Source organism: Ruditapes philippinarum, unplaced genomic scaffold, assembly GCF_026571515.1.
Source record: "Ruditapes philippinarum isolate M1 unplaced genomic scaffold, ASM2657151v2 ctg1795_1_1_1_1, whole genome shotgun sequence".
Lineage (NCBI taxonomy): Eukaryota > Metazoa > Mollusca > Bivalvia > Venerida > Veneridae > Ruditapes > Ruditapes philippinarum.
This window is the reverse complement of record NW_026853244.1, coordinates 214,297-235,652: the sequence shown is the minus strand read 5'-3', so window position 1 is coordinate 235,652 and position 21,356 is coordinate 214,297. Positions and strand designations below refer to the sequence as shown.

At 34.8% G+C, this 21,356-nt stretch overlaps 1 protein-coding gene and 1 non-coding gene across 3 annotated transcripts in view; both read right to left on the bottom strand.

Annotated features, from left to right (window-relative positions):
• Positions 1 to 2,344: 2,344 nt before the first annotated feature.
• Positions 2,345 to 2,436, bottom strand: Trnak-uuu (transfer RNA lysine (anticodon UUU)). The gene is given in 2 exon segments: positions 2,345 to 2,380; positions 2,400 to 2,436. It is a non-coding gene; the product is annotated as a tRNA-Lys (tRNA).
• Positions 2,437 to 9,803: 7,367 nt separating this feature from the next.
• Positions 9,804 to 21,356, bottom strand: part of LOC132736266 (uncharacterized) — a 15,293-nt gene continuing 3,740 nt past the window's right edge. For both annotated transcript variants that reach the window (XM_060723368.1, XM_060723369.1), the window contains 9 exons: positions 20,498 to 20,590; positions 19,348 to 19,764; positions 17,358 to 18,956; positions 16,453 to 16,662; positions 15,544 to 15,825; positions 15,070 to 15,170; positions 14,147 to 14,397; positions 12,518 to 12,766; positions 9,804 to 11,625 (listed from right to left, as the gene is read on the bottom strand). In XM_060723368.1, coding sequence (XP_060579351.1) covers positions 11,031 to 11,625; positions 12,518 to 12,766; positions 14,147 to 14,397; positions 15,070 to 15,170; positions 15,544 to 15,825; positions 16,453 to 16,662; positions 17,358 to 18,956; positions 19,348 to 19,764; positions 20,498 to 20,525 — 3,732 coding nt within the window. In that variant the 5' untranslated portion in view covers positions 20,526 to 20,590 and the 3' untranslated portion in view covers positions 9,804 to 11,030. The remainder of the gene's footprint in view (positions 11,626 to 12,517; positions 12,767 to 14,146; positions 14,398 to 15,069; positions 15,171 to 15,543; positions 15,826 to 16,452; positions 16,663 to 17,357; positions 18,957 to 19,347; positions 19,765 to 20,497; positions 20,591 to 21,356) is intronic.

The window sequence follows — 21,356 nt, the reverse complement described above, 5'->3', positions numbered from 1 at the left end:
ATATAGTCCCGAACCGATGTTTACAATTCATAAAATTGACAGGGAAATTTTTTTCGTAACAGTTTTCTCAGCAATAACTCATCACAGGCTCTTGATACATGCATGTTCTATACAACATAAACACGTGATCCCATATAGTGTGTTTCGATTTCAGGTCTGTCGCTCATCTACTTTGTATACTTAAATTAAAGTTTCAACAATATTGGTCAATGGTAGAAATTCTTTCGTAACATTACAGCCTTATGATATTTGGTATACAAGTGCAACCAGCCCATTTCGGTCTGAACCTTTTTTCATTATCTATCATTAACAGACCCAACAAAACAAAGTCTGTAACTTACGCATTTTAATTTGTGTTTGAAATCGTTAATTCCATAGCATTAAGATGAAGTTACGCTTTAAGACAAAGATGCCACAAGTTTCTTCATTTTCTTCAGCAATAGCTCTGAAAGTGCTGGACCTGGGTGAATGCCATCTATATACAGGTCTTTGAAATTAAAAAAATATTTTGATTTTTTCCCATGCTTTGTCTTCGTATTTTTCTAAGATCCAAGGAAAATTTGGGGCTGTACTGACTGTTTAATTCATCGATCTTTGAATTGAAAGATGATAACAATTGGTATAACACTTGGTCGCAGTGTTACCGAGTCTGCAATTCTTATGTTATTTTGTTGTGATTAATGCTTCCGAGGGATCACTTTGTTTCCAGAATTTTTTTTCTTCACATTGTTAACCTTTATACAGGTTTCAGTGATAAATTGAATACACTGGACACGGTAAAAAAATTACCTCAGCAGTGGAATTGTACTGTGTAAGTTTTGTCTTCATCTCTAATAAAGATGTTGCAGCACTATCGACCTTGATATCCCTTAAAGATATACCCCTGTTACGCCCCAGCTGTGTAAAGTCACACGTGCCCAACCAAATTAATATAAGTGGAGAGTCAACACGTGTTAACTTAACTTTCACCTGTTCTAGAATATATGCTCCACTTATTCTAGCCAACTACGAAGAAACTTCCAAAAAACGGTAACACGTATCTCCCTTTGCTGTCCGTCACCAAAAATCATTTCCTAAAATTCCCATCATTATCTTTAAGATATCTATAAATTCCACATCTGATTTTGTATCCCAGTGGAAGACATTTTCGCATGAATTTCGTCAACACGAATAAACGATTCTTACGCTTGATTTATTTTTTATATGTACCGGTAAACTTGTATTATTCAGAAAACACGTAGAAATGTAAAGTAACTACTGTTCTTATCGATTAAATTTTAACATATTTATGTTCTATAACTACCGGTTTCCAGTGACATGTTTATAGATTTCTACGTTACCAAAATGTACAGTATATATAGATACACGTATATAGTTCAGCTATGCATAGGATCTATATAGACACTTAAATTGATATCTAGTAATGATTATCTTTGTGTTTTTTTAATTTTTATTATGCTCCCCGAAGGGTGAGCATACAGTCGCCGCTTTGTCCGTCCGTCTGATATTCTTGTCCTGGACATAACTTTGGAACAACAAGAGATATCAACATGAAACTTTAAAGTAAGATAGATCTGATTGAGTAGATGTGCAGTGTAGTTGCGAAAAGCCTTGATAATATAAAATGTTACAATGTTAAATAACTAGTTTCACTAATTTACTTGTTATGCTGGTGTTTGGTATCGTTTACAATTTGTCTTCCAATGTTTTGTAAATTTTTATCACTATAAAAATATGACGTAAATTTTGAATAATGACAATTGCAAATAAACGAATCAAATGTAAAAACAACACATTGAAAACTGTCAAGTTGACGTGTTTATCCATGCGTTTATATTAAAGTGATTCAACATTGTTTTACAAAGTGGGTCCAAATTAAAAGTAGGCCAAAATTCAAATAACAAAGCTCAATGTAAAATGGTTAACAATTTACAATCTATGTTTTGAGGACTTTCATAAACAAAAAACATATTTATAACAGTAAGAATATTTACCTTGATTGTGATAAAGTGCTGAAGACAAAGAAAAATTTTACAAAGTTTTATGCACATTTCAAGAATGGCAAAATCCAGTATAAAGTCCGTTTTAATGCAGAGAAATGCTGTTTGTTGCAACAAACACAAAAAACTAAAGGAAGCAAATTATTTCATTGAAGGCAAGTGGTGTTTAAAGTTAACAAATGGCTACCAAAACTCATTCTAATAACGGCCCGTGTATCTGATTGTTTGTTTTAATTTCCTTTTATTTCCATATCCGGGGTAAATATGTTTGAAATGTTTTAAACGATGTGTAAACTAAAAAGTACTACAAAACAAACGCGTAAAGATAATTATCAAAAAATATACGCCCAACGGGGGACTCGAACCCACGACCCTCAGATATCAGAGGTTCTTCAGCCTTAAAAATCTGATGCTCTACAGACTGAGCTAGCCGGGCGCTTCATATCGGTTCCCTTCAGATATCTGAATCTTTTAGTCGTAACTGTATAATGCAAAACACAGGTCTTTTTCAAAACTGTAAAGTCGTAGTATTTATCCATATTACGACAACCAATTACTTAAATGATTTTAAGTCGTGTGAAGGCAAGTGCTTTAAGTTAACAAATGCCTATCAAAACTCATTCTCATAACGGTCCGTGTATCTGATTGTTTGTGTTAATTTCCTTTTATTTCCATATCCGGGATAAATATGTTTAAAATGTTTTAAACGATGTGTAAACTAAAAATACTACAAAACGAACGAGTACAGATATTAATCAAAATATATACGCCCAACAGGGGACTCGAACCCACGACCCTCAGATATCTGAAGTTCTTCAGCCATAAAAGTCTGATGCTCTACCGACTGCGCTAAAACTTCTGCGCACGAGACTCTCTCGCGCTATCGAGAATTATTGACACCTCATACTCGTGGGTTCGAGACCTAGTACTAGACAAGGTTTTTTTTTCCCCCAAATAAAACAAAAAGAACGACTTGCTTCCGTTCTAAATTAAAAAAAATACATTAATAACATTATAAGGCCGATGATTTGAGCGCTAGGTAGAAATGATCCCTTATGAAAAACTATAAAGCTTTAAATTAATGTCCCCCTGACAACGGCCAATCCTTGTTTTAATTATGCACGAGTACTGTGTACAGTTTCACTAACCTTAGACAAACGCATCTGCTGTTGATTTTTTTTGTTAAAAGTATTGGTATAAATAAAGTCATTCAATGACTGTTGTTTTAATTATGTTTTAATTATCATCACCAAGACAAACACATGGGTCTTTTCTTTGTAAAATTTATTGACATATAGATACAAACGTGTAATGAATGAATAACCGTTTTTTCTTATCAAAAATGTCACTTGCTTTCATAGCATCTTCCCAATATACCCTACTTTAAAATCATACGCTTCTTCCAAAAATCTAAACTTAACAACAGCTTTTTACTTTTCTAAGCAATTATGCTTACAAAAAAAACCAAGAGCCTAGGGACTCTCATTTTAGGGAGAAAAAAATCTATGTATAACTACTATTAAATCTATGATAGATGTTGATAACAGAGTAAAGCAGCTGCTATACGTCTTTTGAAATATCATTCAAAAATAATGCTTATCAAAAATGAAAATGAAATGAAAAAACCACAACAAAACAAAATTAAAGAAGAAAAAAAGAAGAAATAATATGCATATACCCACTTAAGTCAGTTTTTTTCCATAATCTAAGTGATATGTAAGTTAGTAATTCTCTTTAAGACATTATGTATCTTAATTTTATCAGAGATACTGCATGTTTGCTCACTTTTGATATAAGAAAATATAAATATTGATAATTGCTACATAGCCTCTTTGTAAATATGAAAGAAACATAATTTGACATATGTGTGATATATTAAGAATAAATAGTGTCATAATAAAAAGAAACTTGGACTTTTTTAAAGACAGGACCAACTTTACTGCCCTGCAATAGGGAATGAAGCTTCCAATATATATCTACATACTTCATAAACTATTTCATTCTCTTATTCAAATTAGGCTTATTCAGTAAAATAATGTGATTAAAATATTTTACTCAAGAATGAGCATTGTATGTCTTTAAATGGGAACTATAAATAAATTTTACCTGCAGCCATAGACAAATATATAAGCTATAATATTATATAATCTTTCCCCCAAAAATGTATCATTTTCATTGATATAATACATGATGATTAATAAGTTTTACTTGCATGCTTAAGTTTTATGTTTAGCAAGTATGTTGCATGCCATGCCTGATATTTTAAATGGCTACAAAGTTGCCAGTTTCTGTTATCTATGACCTCTCTGATTTGATCACATTTAGTGATTTAATGAAACTATTTTCCTCTATATGGACAACCAATTTTTATCTTTATAAAATGTCATCAAACTGAGTGATTTAAAGTGACATAAGTGCCCATCTTAACTTAAATGAATTTTTAGGTAAAATAACTTTCATTTTGCCATAGTTATTTTAATTTTGTATTCATCTTTTCAATCAAATCACAAAAAATTATATTATTACTTATCACAATGTTTGTAATAATGGTGGTGAAATCTTTTGTATTTCAGTCTCTTTTAATAGTTTATCCTCAACCATTTTAAAAATAAAATTTGGTATAATATGACCATTATGATAAAAATGTATAACTAATTAAGTTCAAATTAATAGTTAAAAATCAGAGCATGAAGTCACTTTAACTAAAAACATTTTTTATCTTTTCATGAACAAAGTGTCTGCCCAAGTACCTACCATAAAACCAAAAAGTTTCCTCTGCTTTAGGCATGTTAACAGATCCTGTATATTCATTGTAAAAATGAAAATACCAAAAGTGTAACACGCAAGGGCTTGGAACCTTCTACTTGATGCAAAGTCATTGATATATATCAAAGAAAAATACCTTTGAAAAAAATCAAACAAAAAAACTTTATTACAAAATTGATTTTGTCATTATAAATAAAAAATTGAAAAATTAAATATATATTTGTGACCCTTTTATAGATCTAAACTTTTTAAAGTAACTTTGCATCAGTAGGCAGCATTAAAAATTTTGGTTTGTGACTAGATCAGCCCACAATTCTACAACTGCCACTATCAGCACAGTACCCAAGTATACATCTGTTAACATCATAACACAATTATATCACTGTCTCTTTCAGCACAGTTCACAATAGTATCTCTTTAATTATTAGCATCCAATTAGAAGACTGTCACATTTATACTACTGTGTCTTTAAGCACAGTACACAATTATAGTCCAGTCACTTTCACTCTCAGCATATTTTTATAATTATATCTATCATCAATTGTTCAGAATTCAAAATATTGTCACAATTATACCAATGTCAGTATCAGTACACCACTGCTGCTTTAAGTAAAGTTCAAAGGTAAGCCATTTTTACTATCAAAAACAATACACAATTCAAACACTGCAATAATAAGATTTTTTACTATTAGCATAGTTCACAATTATACCACTATAACACTGTAAATGACAGCCAGAATTCCTTATCAATCATAATGTGATCCCTCAAAGTGCATTATTAAACCACTGAAACTTTAAGTACAGTACAAAATGATACCTCTGTCAGTATCATCCCACAATTCCCACCACAGTCACATCAGTATATTGTAGCTCCAATATCACTGTCATATCAAAAAACAGTCATTCTGTTGTCACATTAGTCAACTATAATTCCAATGTCACTATCAGCCCATTTATTAAACAGTTATACCGCTGTCACATCAGTCCACTATAACTCCAATGCCAGTATCAGCCCATTTATTCAACAGTTATACCGCTGTCACATCAGTCCAACATAACTCCAATGCCAGTATCAGCCCATTAATTCAAGAGTTATACTGCTGTCACATCAGTCCACTATAACTCCAATGCCAGTATCAGCCCATTAATTCAACAGTTATACTGCTGTCACATCAGTCCACTATAACTCCAATGCCAGTATAAGCCAATTAATTCAACAGTTATACCGCTGTCACATCAATCCACTATAACTCCAATGCCACTATAAGCCCATTAACTCAACAGTTATACCACTGTCATATCAGTATACTATAAATCCAATGCAACTATAAGCCTATTAATTCAACAGTTATACCGCTGTCACATCAGTATAGTATAACTGGAATGCCACTATAAGCCAATTCATTCAACAGTTATTCCGCAGTCACATCAGTCCTTTATAACTCCAATGTCACTATCAGCTCATTAACTCAACAGTTATACCGCTGTCACATCCGTCTACTATAACTGCGATGCCAGTATTAGCCTATTAACTCAACAGTTATATCGCTGTCACATCAGTCCACTATAACTCCAATGCCACTATAAGCCCATTAACTCAACAGTTATATCGCTGTCACATCAGTCCACTTTAACTCCAATTCCACTATAAGCCCATTAACTCCACTGTTATACCACTGTCACATCAGTATACTATACATCCAATGCTATTATCAGCCCATTAACTCGAACAGTTATACCGCTATCACATCAGTCCACTATAACTCCAATTCCACTATAAGCCCATTAACTCAACAGTTATACCACTGTCATATCAGTATACTATACATCCAATGCCATTCTCAGCCCATTAACTCAACAGCTATACCGCTATCACATCATCCAATTTAACTCCAATGCCACCAAAAGCCCATTAACTCCACAGTTACACCACTGTCACATCAGTATACTATACATCCAATTCCACTATAAGCCCATTAACTCCACAGTTATACCACTGTCATATCAGTATACTATACATCCAATGCCACTATCAGCCCATTAACTCAACAGTTATACAGCTATCAAATCAGTCCACTATGACTCCAATGCCACTATAAGCCCATTTACTCCACAGTTATACAACTGTCACATGAGTATACTATACATCGAATACCAATATCAGCCAATTAATTCAACAGTTATACCGCTATCACATCAGTCCACTATAACTCCTATGCCACTATAAGCCCATTAACTCCACAGTTATACCACTGTCACATCAGTATACTATACATCCAATGCAACTATAAGCCTATTAATTCAACAGTTATACCGCTGTCACATCAGTATACTATAACTGGAATGCCACTATCAGCCAATTCATTCAACAGTTATTCCCCAGTCACATCAGTCCTTTATAACTCCAATGCCACTATCAGCTCATTATTAGACAGTTGCACCCTTGTCACATCAGTCCACTATAACTCCAATGCCACTATAAGCCCATGAACTCCACAGTTATACCGCTGTCACATCCGTATACTATACATCCAACGCCACTTTCAGCCCATTAACTAAACAGTTATACCGCTATCACATCAGTCCACTATGACTCCAATGCCACTATAAGCCCATTAACTCCACAGTTATACCACTGTCATATCAGTATACTATACATCCAATGCCACTATCAGCCCATTAACTCAACAGTTATACAGCTATCACATCAGTCCACTATGACTCCAATGCCACTATAAGCCCATTTACTCCACAGTTATACCACTGTCACATCAGTATACTATACATCCAATGCCACTATCAGCCCATTAACTCAACAGTTATACCGCTATCACATCAGTCCACTATGACTCCAATGCCACTATAAGTCCATTAACTCAACAGTTATACCACTGTCACATCAATATATTATACATCCAATGCCACTATCAGCCAATTGATTCAACAGTTATATCGCTGTCACATCAGTCCACTATAACTCCAATTCCACTATAAGCCCATTAACTCCACAGTTATACCACTGTCATATCAGTATACTATACATCCAATGCCACTATCAGCCCATTAACTCAACAGTTATACAGCTATCAAATCAGTCCACTATAACTCCAATGCCACTATAAGCCCATTAACTCAACAGTTATATCGCTGTCACATCAGTCCACTATAACTCCAATTCCACTATAAGCCCATTAACTCCACAGTTATACCACTGTCACATCAGTATACTATACATCCAATGCTATTATCAGCCCATTAACTCGAACAGTTATACCGCTATCACATCAGTCCACTATAACTCCAATGCCACTATAAGCCCATTAACTCAACAGTTATACCACTGTCATATCAGTATACTATACATCCAATGCCATTCTCAGCCCATTAACTCAACAGCTATACCGCTATCACATCATCCAATTTAACTCCAATGCCACCAAAAGCCCATTAACTCCACAGTTACACCACTGTCACATCAGTATACTATACATCCAATGCCACTATCAACCCATTAACTCAACAGTTATACCACTGTCACATCAGTATACTATACATCCAAAACCACTATCAGCCCATTAACTCAACAGTTATACCGCGATCACATCAGTCCACTATAACTTCAATGCCACTATAAGCCCATTAACTCCACAGTTATACCACTGTCACATCAGTATACTATACATCGAATACCACTATCAGCCAATTAATTCAACAGTTATACCGCTATCACATCAGTCCAATTTAACTCCAATGCCACCAAAAGCCCATTAACTCCACAGTTACACCACTGTCACATCAGTATACTATACATCCAATTCCAGTATCAGCCTATTAACTCAACAGTTATATCGCTGCCACATCAGTCCACTATAACTCCAATGCCAGTATCAGCCCATTTATTCAATAGTTATACCGCTGTCACATCAGTCCACTATAACTCCAATGCCAGTATCAGCCTATTAATTCAACAGTTATATCGCTGTCACATCAGTCCACTATAACTCCAATGCCAGTATCAGCCCATTTATTCAATAGTTATACCGCTGTCACATCAGTCCACTATAACTCCAATGCCAGTATCAGCCTATTAATTCAACAGTTATACCGCTGTCACATCAATCCACTATAACTCCAATGCCAGTATCAGCTTATTAACTCAACAGTTATACCGCTGTCACATCAGTCCACTATAACTCCAATGCAACTATAAGCCTATTAATTCAACAGTTATTCCGCAGTCACATCAGTCCTTTATAACTCCAATGCCACTATCAGTTCATTATTAGACAGTTGCACCCTTGTCACATCAGTCCACTATAACTCCAATGCCACTATAAGCCCATGAACTCCAGTTATACCGCTGTCACATCCGTATACTATACATCCAATGCCAGTATCGTCAGCCCATTTATTCAACAGTTATACCGCTGTCACATCAGTCCACTATAACTCCAATGCCAGTATCAGCCCATTTATTCAATAGTTATACCGCTGTCACATCAGTCCACTATAACTCCAATGCCAGTATCAGCCAATTGGTTCAACAGTTATATCGCTGTCACATCAGTCCACTATAACTCCTATGCCACTATAAGCCCATTAACTCCACAGTTATACCACTGTCATATCAGTATACTATACATCCAATGCCACTATCAGCCCATTAACTCAACAGTTATACCGCTATCACATCAGTCCACTATGACTCCAATGCCACTATAAGTCCATTAACTCAACAGTTATACCACTGTCACGTCAATATATTATACATCCAATGCCACTATCAGCCAATTGATTCAACAGTTATATCGCTGTCACATCAGTCCACTATAACTCCAATGCCAGTATCAGCCCATTAATTCAACAGTTATACCGCTGTCACATCAGTCCACTATAACTCCAATGCCAGTATCAGCCTATTAACTCAACAGTTATACCGCTGTCACATCAGTCCACTATAACTCCAATGCCAGTATCAGCCCATTTATTCAACAGTTATACCGCTGTCACATCAGTCCACTATAACTCCAATGCCAGTATCAGCCTATTAATTCAACAGTTATACCGCTGTCACATCAGTCCACTATAACTCCAATGCCAGTATCAGCCTATTAACTCAACAGTTATACCGCTGTCACATCAGTCCACTATAACTCCAATGCCAGTATCAGCATATTAATTCAACATTATACCGCTGTCACATCAATCCACTATAACTCCAATGCCAGTATCAGCCCATTTATTCAACAGTTATACCGCCGTCACATCAGTATACTATAACTCCAATGTCACTATTAGGCCATTAATTAAACACTATAATGCTGTCACATGAGTATACTATAACTCCAATGTCACTATTAGGCCATGAATTAAACACTTATTATGCTGTCACATCAGTATACTATAACTCCAATGTCACTATTAGGCCATTAATTAAGCACTATAATGCTGTCACATCAGTATACTATAACTCCAATGTCACTATTAGGCCATGAATTAAACACTTATTATGCTGTCACATCAGTATACTATAACTCCAATGTCACTATTAGGCCATTAATTAAACACTTATTATGCTGGCACATCAGTATACTATAACTCCAATGTCACTATTAGGCCATTAATTAAACACTATAATGCTGTCACATGAGTATACTATAACTCCAATGTCACTATTAGGCCATTAATTAAACACTATAATGCTGTCACATGAGTATACTATAACTCCAATGTCACTATTAGGCCATTAATTAAACACTTATTATGCTGTCACATCAGTATACTATAACTCCAATGTCACTATTAGGCCATTAATTAAACACTTATTATGCTGTCACATCAGTATACTATAACTCCAATGTCACTATTAGGCCATGAATTAAACACTTATTATGCTGTCACATCATTATACTATAACTCCAATGTCACTATTAGGCCATTAATTAAGCACTATAATGCTGTCACATCAGTATACTATAACTCCAATGTCACTATTAGGCCATTAATTAAACACTATAATGCTGTCACATGAGTATACTTTAACTCCAATGTCACTATTAGGCCATTAATTAAACACTATAATGCTGTCACATGAGTATACTTTAACTCCAATGTCACTATTAGGCCATTAATTAAACACTATAATGCTGTCACATGAGTATACTATAACACAATTATTTCACTGTCAATATCAGTGTCATATCAATGAACAATTATTAAAGTTACTTCATAATAAACTTCTTCTTTAAAATAAAACTACTGTATCTAGTCTTTTTTTTGTTTCATTCTGGCTGCTCTTTCATTTATTCTCCGAGCAGTAAATTCCTCCAATGTTTCTGTGGAGGTTTTCGGACAATGAAGAGCACCCCAAAGGTTCTTGTGGGTGTCTTTGCTGATAGTGTCTCCACATTTTTTGCATGTTCTGTGAGATTTACTCTGCACATATTTCCGTCTCACCTTGCCCTCTTCCATTTCTTTTGATTTAATGCGTCTATATCTCATTGTTTGGTAATGGATATCTGGCGAAGATACTGGCATTGAAGTCTGCACAGGAGCTTGTTGTGGAACAACAACAAAAAGTGGAGACTCAGGATTTGATACTTGTGTTGTTGTTGTTGTCTGAGAAGCTGAAACTGATTTGCTTACTTTGTGCTTCAGCAACTTCTTCTTTGGCTTGACACTACCAGCTGTGTTTGGAGGGGATCTTAATGGATTCTCCTGTTGTGCAGGTCCAACTTGTAATTTTGCTGGTAGTGTAATGGGCGTCAGAAGAGGGTGTGGTGCTGTCATCTCTGGTTTCGGCAAACTTAACCCCTGTGACAGCATCTTCACATTTTCCTGTCTCAATTTATTGTTGTGCCTAAAATAAAATGGGGAAAAAATAATAACATGTAACTGTAGTTTTTACTTCATTTTTTTTTTTCAAAATCAAGTTATAACAAAATTAAACAAATGGTTTCCAAATCAAAAGAAAATCATCAAAATTCATAATTAACTAGAAATGTGTCCATAGGACACTGATGCCCCCACACGCCACTGTTCTGTCAATCTTATGACTCTAGGTCAAATATTTTTTGGACTACATGTGCCATAAGTTGAAAACTAAAAATCAACAAAGGGCCATAATTCTATTAAATTTGTTCGCAGCAAAAATTCCTTCCTTTACTACCATCTACACATTAAGGTTAATAATCCCTGGAAGTTTAAGCAAAATCTGCCATCCGGTTTAAGAGGAGTTGCGTTCACAAAATTTCTACATAGTATATAGTGAAAAAATCAACAAAGGGTCATAATTCTGTTAAATTTGGTTGCAGCAAAAATTCCTTCCTTTACTGCCATCAACACATTAAGGTTGTTCATCCCTGGAAGTTTAAGCAAAATCTGCCATCCGGTTTAAGAGGAGTTGCATTCACAAAATTTCTACATAGTATATAGTGAAAAAATCAACAAAGGGCCATAATTCTGTTAAATTTGGTCGCAGCAAAAATTCCTTCCTTTACTACCATCTACACATTAAGGTTGTTCATCCCTGTAAGTTTAAGCAAAATCTGCCATCCGGTTTAAGAGGAGTTGCGTTCACAAGATTTCGGGACGTACGGACGGACGGACTGACGGACAAGTGCAACGCTATATGCTCCCACATTGTGGGGGCATAAAAATTCATATTCTTGACGAGTGTATTTATATGAATTCCATTTGAAACATTTCAATTTGTGTGGCAAAAATAGTAGTATGGTATTTTTTATTCTTACCATGCCTGTAATGTCCTCTGATTTAAGGAAGGGAGCTGAATGTCTGTACAATCCATAACTACTGCATTGTTATGGATTGTTGTATGAATCTTGTTATACGCTTCCATTATCAAACTCCATCTTGTCTTTGTCCTTCCTTGTGAAGTGCGTGAGCTGGTGAACATGGAACACAAACGCTGAACAACAGCTTCAACATATCTGTTGCAGTCTGGCTTGGCTGCTGGGATTGAATCAGGCGCTCGAACACTACTGCAAAAAAGCAATAGAATTGCATAAAGATAGGAAAGATTTTTTCCATTCTTATTATTTATTAGGAATTGATTTAAATTTTACTGTTGGAAAAAGAGTTCTTAAATGTCCATATCACAAGGACTATATTTATTCAAAGCAATATTATATATTGCCAAGAAGTGACAGATACATTAATGTTAAACAACATTGTGAAATGACTAAAAAGTACATAATAACTCTTGAAAAACTCAAGAAAAACTTGGGTAAATAAGTTTTCATATATATTTATATTAAAGGGAGACACAGGCAAAATTTTCATTTCTTAGTTTTGAATTTTTTCATCCCTAATTCTGTAAATGCCCTCAAAATGAATATATTAGACAGTCAAAGGAACAAAACTTTCCTCCATATAAAGAATAAAATGGTGGTTTCCTAACCTGACCCGCGTGGGTCAGGTTAGAGCAATGGGACTTCACAATAGTTGTAACAGTGAACTCTGGAAACGTTAAAGAACATGTCAAATGAATGATTTTGACTTGTTTCAATCATACAATATCCACAATATCTGTTAATGTAACTTCAAGGATTTGTTCAAGTCACCTGACTTGTTTTAAAACTATTCGATGATTCTATGGGCGTCTAAATTTTGTTCAACATATATAGATATATTTATGTGTCAAATCCAAAATATATAGAATCTAAAGAGAAATTCATGCTGAAACTTTAAGAAATGTCATTTTAGCGCGAGTTGAGTACAAAAGATCATTTTAATATTTTTGTCATTATTTTGCCTGAATATCCCTTTAACATAACACAGTGATAATGTGTTCACCCAAACTTTTCCGCGCAACCTCAAAATATCATACTTCTGACTGAGACAATGTATCTTTCTGTACACAGGGCATTTTTTCCTTCTATAACAGGGGACAATATAAGGCCCCTTCACAATTCAAAATTGCACTTTTTTTTTTCACAAAGTGGCAGAAAAAAATTCACAATTTCAAAAGAGATTTCACAAATTAGTGGGACTTTGTCTTCGAAATACTTTACCTTACAGGGGAAAAACTTGATTTATGCTAATTGCAATAACACAGAAATAGTTTTAATCAAGTTAAATGGTTTTTGTGCATGTTTACCCAGGTTAATGTACTGACTTGAAGCAGATTTTACACAGGTCAGAAATTATAAACAACCGTTTCCGGTTTTAAAATGTCAAGAAATGCCAAGTAGTATGTCTTTTTTTTCCCCACAATTTTATGACATATCGCGCTATTTTTCACAAAATGAACAGGCCCAGGCCCCTTCACAATTTTGACAAAAAATGCCCTGTTACAAAATGGTAATTGCGGGCTTATCAAATTGTAGGAATCAGATTAGGATACTTATTATTTTACTTACCACTCTGTACTCTGCACTCCTGGTTGTATTATCTTTTTTGGAGCCCTGAATTTATGTGTCGCCTGAGGGTTATATCTCTCTGCAAAAACTGTACGCCTTTGATCATGGGGAGAAAGGGCGTTCCAGAGCTGAATTGTATGTGCAGCTTGCTCTGATGAAAGGCAGAGATTCCCATCAACCATTGAAACTAAATGCTTTGCCAAGTCCTGGATTGCAGCATAGCCGGGCAAATTATCTGGACCAACAGAATCCTGAAATATATGTTTGATATTGTACATATTTGTTTATCATGCAACCACCTGATATCACTTGCCTTGTAATTATTTTGGATATTGAGTAGTATGCTGATATTCAAATGAATACCTGTCAATTTATAAGGACATCTTTCAATAGCTTACATTATAATTTTCTACCTATCAGCATTTGAATTCTTCAAATCTATACTCGCAATTTTCTTACCAAAATGTATCTATTATTTTCATGTTAATGACCAAGCAAATTATTTCTTTGAAGTTAAAAGCCCCTTTCCTCCAAAACTTAACATTTAAAAGAAGATGGCTTTTTAAAAAAAAGTAATAACATGATGAAAATTAAGCCAGGGCTAGCCACGCCCATTCAAGCCCATATCCGCCTAGACTGATACATTTGATATTCGACACAGAATTGTAAAAAAACTTTTAATTTTTTTTTCCAACGCCTAAAAAATCTAAAGGATTAAACTTACTAAATGTTTAATTACAAAATGCTTCACCTTATATTTTTCTATAAAATATGTAATATAAAGCATGTTTCATTGTTCATATGCTTTCTAATAAATCATTTGGGACATCAGCCTTCGCAATTATATCCTGAGCATTTGAACACAACTGTGGATTATTCTACAACACCAAAATCATATCTAATATCAAGATAATACAACTTACATCTAGACAAACTGTGGTCTGTTTCTCAACAATAATTGAACTTGCTGCTGTTTGCATCCTGGGCTGTTCCAAAGTCAAAGGAGTGGCTATGTGCTGATAATCTAAAATGAAATTACTTTTTTAATAACCCTTTTGTGAGCACTGAGAATTCAATAACTTTACAGTTTCATTTAGTCATACAATTTTAAGGTTGTAATAACACTATTTGCAAATCCTCATACGAAAATGTCACAAGTGAAATAACTTAACTATCCAAAGTTATTTTTAATAAAACAAAGTCTAGTGTATAATTAAAGGCATATAAACTCCTGCGCGCATATAATGCCTCAAAATTCAGTATTTCTTTAATTCTTAGGACTAAGTTCTAATAATGGATTTAGAGCATGGCAGATGCAGTGCTGAACAATATGTTATAAAGATAGTAACATGTAAACAAAGTTAGTACATTGTATATCAATCAATGTGAAAAAGTACCTTCAAACAAAGCCATTTCTTCAGCCTGTGTAAGAATCGAAACAATGGGTGGTACTGGCGCTGTTTTCCCAGACTGGTTGGGTTTCTGTACATCCTCCACCTCAAGAGTGGCAGTGGTGCAGAGCTCGCTGTCCAGATCATCCATGCATGTTGTGGCATCATCTATCTCATCAGGAAGATCTGGATGGATATCATCTGCATTCTCTAGAGCATCTATGAAGGATGTATACTCTAAAGACTTCCCAGTCTGGTGTAATAGGTAATCCAAGCCAATTAGTTCACCTTTAAAACAAGACAGACATGTAACACCCTTAATATAAATCATTGCAAGATACAAGTATTCATTATTCACATCCTTAAGTTACTGTTCTCATATTGTTAAAATTCATTACCACCTCTTTATACTTATCATATCAATTTTGCTTTTTCAAAGATGATATTGAATGAGCTAAATGCAATCACATTACGAGAGTGTCAGTCAAGCATAATATTGTTTCACTCAACTCAACAAGTTTATTAATTTTTGCACTGAATCTACATGAATATAGTATTCTATTTATCACACATCTGTAATAAAAAAGGTTAACAGTTAAAAACAGTCAATTTGCATTGACACACCAATGGTGCAAGGCATTATATCAACTTGTCATTCCACTAGTGAAATTATGTTTCCATTGGCTTTATTTCACTCCTGCTCTGCAGTTTATGTGACAACTATACAAATCATTGAAAATGGATTCACTGTTCACACTGATAACAAAAGAATTGTTTTGCTTTTTGCTCATTGACTGTCAAGGTTAAGTATGTTAATAAATATGACGACAAAACTTGGCAACAGCCAATCTTTCTTTTATCAGCAAACCTTATAAACAATAATCCTAATACAAATACAATAATGATAAAAGCTACCTGTATACTTTCGGGCACTTGTAACTGGATCTATGATTTTCCTTCCAAGCACTGCTTCACCCAGGCTGTTGGCAGTGTCTCTTAGAAGCTGGCTATAACTGTGCGGTGCAGCTTTCACAGCCAATGTGGCATCCGCTCTCCTGTTCTGGTTCCATCTGGAAAGACCCTCCACAAGGTAGGCTTGGTATAATACGTCATTAGCCAATGATCCTGAAGTATAAAGTTATATAATTTAATGGGTTTTGTTGCATTTACTATGGTTTGTATTATAACAGAAAAAATGCCAAATATGCCGAATCATATTACAAGATAGTTTCTATGTTTTATCAGAATTGCATCTATAGTATAAAACTTACTTTTCTTTTTTTGTTATTAACCCGTTATTTTATTTTTAATGACAAAGAATTTACACATTGAACTAACTTTACTCCTTATCAATTACAGTCAGCTATCTTTATCTCGTCATAGCTTTTCCCATTTTTTTCCAATCAAATTTAGGGAAGCCTTGATTTGATTCCTACCGTATCTTTATAGAATACATTTTGTTCATATCGACTTTCATATCTTGATTTCCGCAGCATCATGATATGAAATGTCACTGTCCAATCATTTTTTCCATACAATTATCCTTTGTATAACTCGCATTAAAGATTTCCATCTGATAGTTAAAATATCTGTTACTTGAAAAGATGACAAATAGACTTTTCAAAATTAATATCTTAAAAATTAAGCAGATAATAGCCTTAACAAAATGAAGATAAAAGGTATTGGCATGCCAGATCTAACAAAAATTCTGTTTCCAATTCCTTTGGCTTATGTGTATAACTCAACATTTCTTATTCAAGGGACTTGAAAATAACCAAAGACTTTGTATAAGCAAGTGTTATAATGATTTTTCTACATACCTGGGATAAATCTGTTCATGTGGAGGTGAAAACTCTCCAGAGACGTGGAACCTCTAGCACATCTATATGTTGGAAGCACAGTTGATCCTTTTCTCAATGATCCAGTTTTAATGTATAGCTGAACTCCTGGTGGGTCTTGAATACAGGGCAAATGCTTCTGTTGTTTTGCCCAAATGGTGTCCATCACCTGAACTTTAAGTAATGGAACACCAAGGGTATCCTTTGCATCTCTGTATCCATCCAAGAGTTTTGAAATAAGTTGTAGAGTGACATCCGCACCTCGAGTCGTACGTCTACAATGGAGAGCTAGCTCCTGCTTTTTGATGTGGTTCATTAAGTCGGCATCATCCCTTAAGTTCACATGATTCATCCGGAGTTCTTGCCGCTTGGCTTCCTTCAGAGCTTCCAGATCATCCTGATCCCACATGAAGATGCATCTACTGATTCCATTCATCAACGATCCATAAAGTGGATGTGAATCGGTAGAACACCCTCCTGACATTCTCCTCATAAAATGCCATATATCGAGACGGATTGGGATGTCCTTCCACTCATGAAAAAGTGTTCTAACTGGGGAGGAACCACAGCAGTCTCTGTCAACATAGAGGACCTCGGGGCAAACAACATCAGCATCCCTGTACCTTTTCATAATGCCATTGGCCATTAATCCAAGGCCATGACCTTCTCCTGCTGTCACCACTGACATGAGGACTTGCCCATACTCATTGCCAATGTTGCTTGCCCAAAGAGCTGTTCCACGAACTGGGCCAGCCAACTTCCCAACAATCTTTTTGGTGGAGTCCATCTTCAAAACTCGCCCAAACACAGATGTAACCTCTGCCTTGGTCTCCTCAAGACGAAACAAGACATCTTGAATGTATACCTGCATAAGCCAGCGAAATTGTGGCACTGGGAGCATGGTTGGTGGGTCCTGGCAGGTAAAGGCGGCAACAAGTCCACTTGAAGATGCTCTCTTCAGTGTCATACAGTCGGAGAGATATTGAGTTGTTTTTGACAGCCACTCTTCACTATGTCCCTCATGTAGCTTTTTCTGAATCTGTGACGAACTATTTCCCAGACCTCTTTCCCGTAGAAGTCGGACAACTTTCTTATCGCAAGCCTTCATTGAAGTAAGAATGCATGGAAACACTTGTTGCTTTGGAATGTCTAACTGACTAATAATATTGTGATTCCATGCAATCACTTTCCTTTTACAAGAAGGACACTGTAAATATTCTGACGCTAAAAGGTATATTGAGCTTATATCTACAACTCGTCTTAATTTGTTGTAAATACCAGACGCTGTCAGCTGGATGTCATGGCAGCTTTCGTGTGGGCATTTAAGTGAAACATGCCAAAGTTTGTGGGGCATCCAGAGGAAAAGTCGGTGGCCAAAGTACTGCTCCACTGATGGGCGACCTTGAACAAGGAATGGTGGCTCAGGTGGGTACCACCACATTTTCGTTACTCTTTCGAGAATCAAGTGGGCTCTCTCACCCCTTTTATCAGTAACTGTAGTGAAGAGAGCTTTGGAAATCCAGCGTACATCCTCCTCTGGAATACTATCTCTCCACTTGGCATAAATTGGGTACCGTGTGTCTGTAATAGAAATGGAATGAGATTATGCTCAACATTATATTCAACATAACAGAAAAATACTGTGGCATTATTCTAAAAAAAGTTACGATACTAATGTTGCTTTTAATCAGACTTTCCATGATGATATAAATTGATAAAAATATTTTCAATATAATATATAATATATATTTTTACTGCATAATCTCTTATCCGAGGTAATTAGATTCGAGATTGGTTTGGAGCAACATTGAGTGCATTCCAACTCTATCATAAAAATTGAAACTCAACATCTTAGTTATTTTAGAATATTCCCTTTTGCACAATAATTGGCTTCAGACAGTAAATGCAAGGCGTTCATTTTTCATAATGAATGACATTTTTTACATTCAAATTAATAGGAAAAACTCCATACCTAAGCTTGTAGTGGCACTTGAAGCTTGATCAGTACTTGTAGGTCTGGTTGAAGTACATGGACTTGTCTGTGGCATGGTTGTACATGGACTTGTCTGTGGCATGGTTGTACATGGACTTGTCTGTGGCATGGTTGTACATGGACTTGTCTGTGGCATGGTTGTACATGGACTTGTCTGTGGCATGGTTGTATATGGACTTGTCTGTGGCATGGTTGTATATGGACTTGTCTGTGGCATGGTTGTATATGGACTTGTCTGTGGCATGGTTGTACATGGATTTGTCTGTGGCATGGTTGTACATGGACTTGTCTGTGGCATGGTTGTATATGGACTTGTCTGTGGCATGGTTGTATATGGACTTGTCTGTGGCATGGTTGTATATGGACTTGTCTGTGCTGTAACTTCAGTTCTTAGCTCTGTTAAAACAAAATTCAGATTTACCACTAAAAATATATTCTTGCGTATCATATACAGTTTATTTGGTATCATTAAAGAGAATAGGATACTAATAAAAAGATTTAAGATTTCATATGATTATTATTGTCAATATAAAAGCTCCCCCTTTGTCAAATGTGTTTCAATGAATTATTGAAGTATTTAATAACGAAATGCAGCTATTTCTTTTTTATGTAGCTTAAACAGCACATTTGTCATCAAAAAAAGGGAATAGGATACCAATAAAGCATGTGGAGTGCAAATTAAAAGAATAAATAATTTCTTGACTTTCAAATATTGAAAAGAAACTTAAAAAAAGTTTCCTTTTTTATCTGTGTGTATCTGAATTCATGTGAACATTATTGTTAAAATAAGGGAGCTGTTGTAAATTTGAAGTCATTAAGGCGCAATACAGGCAGTGAGGCTTCAATTTAATTTCATATTTAGTTTAACATTGCCTATTACTATAACCCTTATACAAATTAATTTCTTAAATAGACTTCTGCAACTTTCAGCACAGACATAACCATTCATCACTTTTTAGTATGTATTTCCAAATACAAACTAACTGAATAGAAAACAGTTCAAATCCTGCTGAGACGACAAAGTTGTATAAAGTTATTGTCATATTTGTTTTATACTTTTCCATAATTCTAAAATATCTGATATATCATAAACCAAGACCAACATAAACAAAATAATAACTTCACATACTTTTTCCTGGTACAGGTGAAAACATCATTTGCCGAATTGACTCTTTCGGAGCACTTGAAGCAGCTCTCTTGCTCCATTTTGTCTTTGGTTTATCTGAAAAAAAAAAAGATATATATAAATTCAAGAGAAATTTCCAACAATATCATTCACAGAACCACTGAGCAAGATGTAATTCAGAAGGGAAAATTACGCCACGATCCATTTGAGTATCTTGAAAGGAAAGGATAAATTATTTTTTTATTAGTCAAACAGTCAGCACTATTAATTGACAAAACTTGAACATAAAATTGACATGATATTAACCATAACACAACACCAATTAAGTTTTAGTAATTTGACTGTAACTCCTTAATATAATGGCTCAAATTAAGGCCAGGAACGTGCGTTACTCTGGGACAATGCAATTAAATAATTTATGACAATTAGCAACAAGCAACCATAAAATTATTTACATTTCATTAGAATCCATGCTAGCTTTTAGTTTATGCATTCTTAAAGACACACAATAAATTTTGACTAAATTTAATCACTTTTTTAATATTCAAGACGATTTTATAATAATGGAAAAAATTAAGCAATCACAATCAAATGATGGTCATGTTTTGCAATGACTAGTTACACTTATACATCTACAAATATTCAAGAGTAGTAATAAGACTAAAGCTAATAATTTATCAATTAGGACAGACATCAACAAAAAAGTTTAAATAATATTATACAATTAAAAGCAATAAACAAAAAAGAACAGCAAATTGTTACTGAGAAATTTGCCATTTAGGTGGATGGATTAACTCATATACTTCCTGATAGGCCGAGTGTTATGCACTTTGTTCATAAAATTTCATTCCAATAGATGACA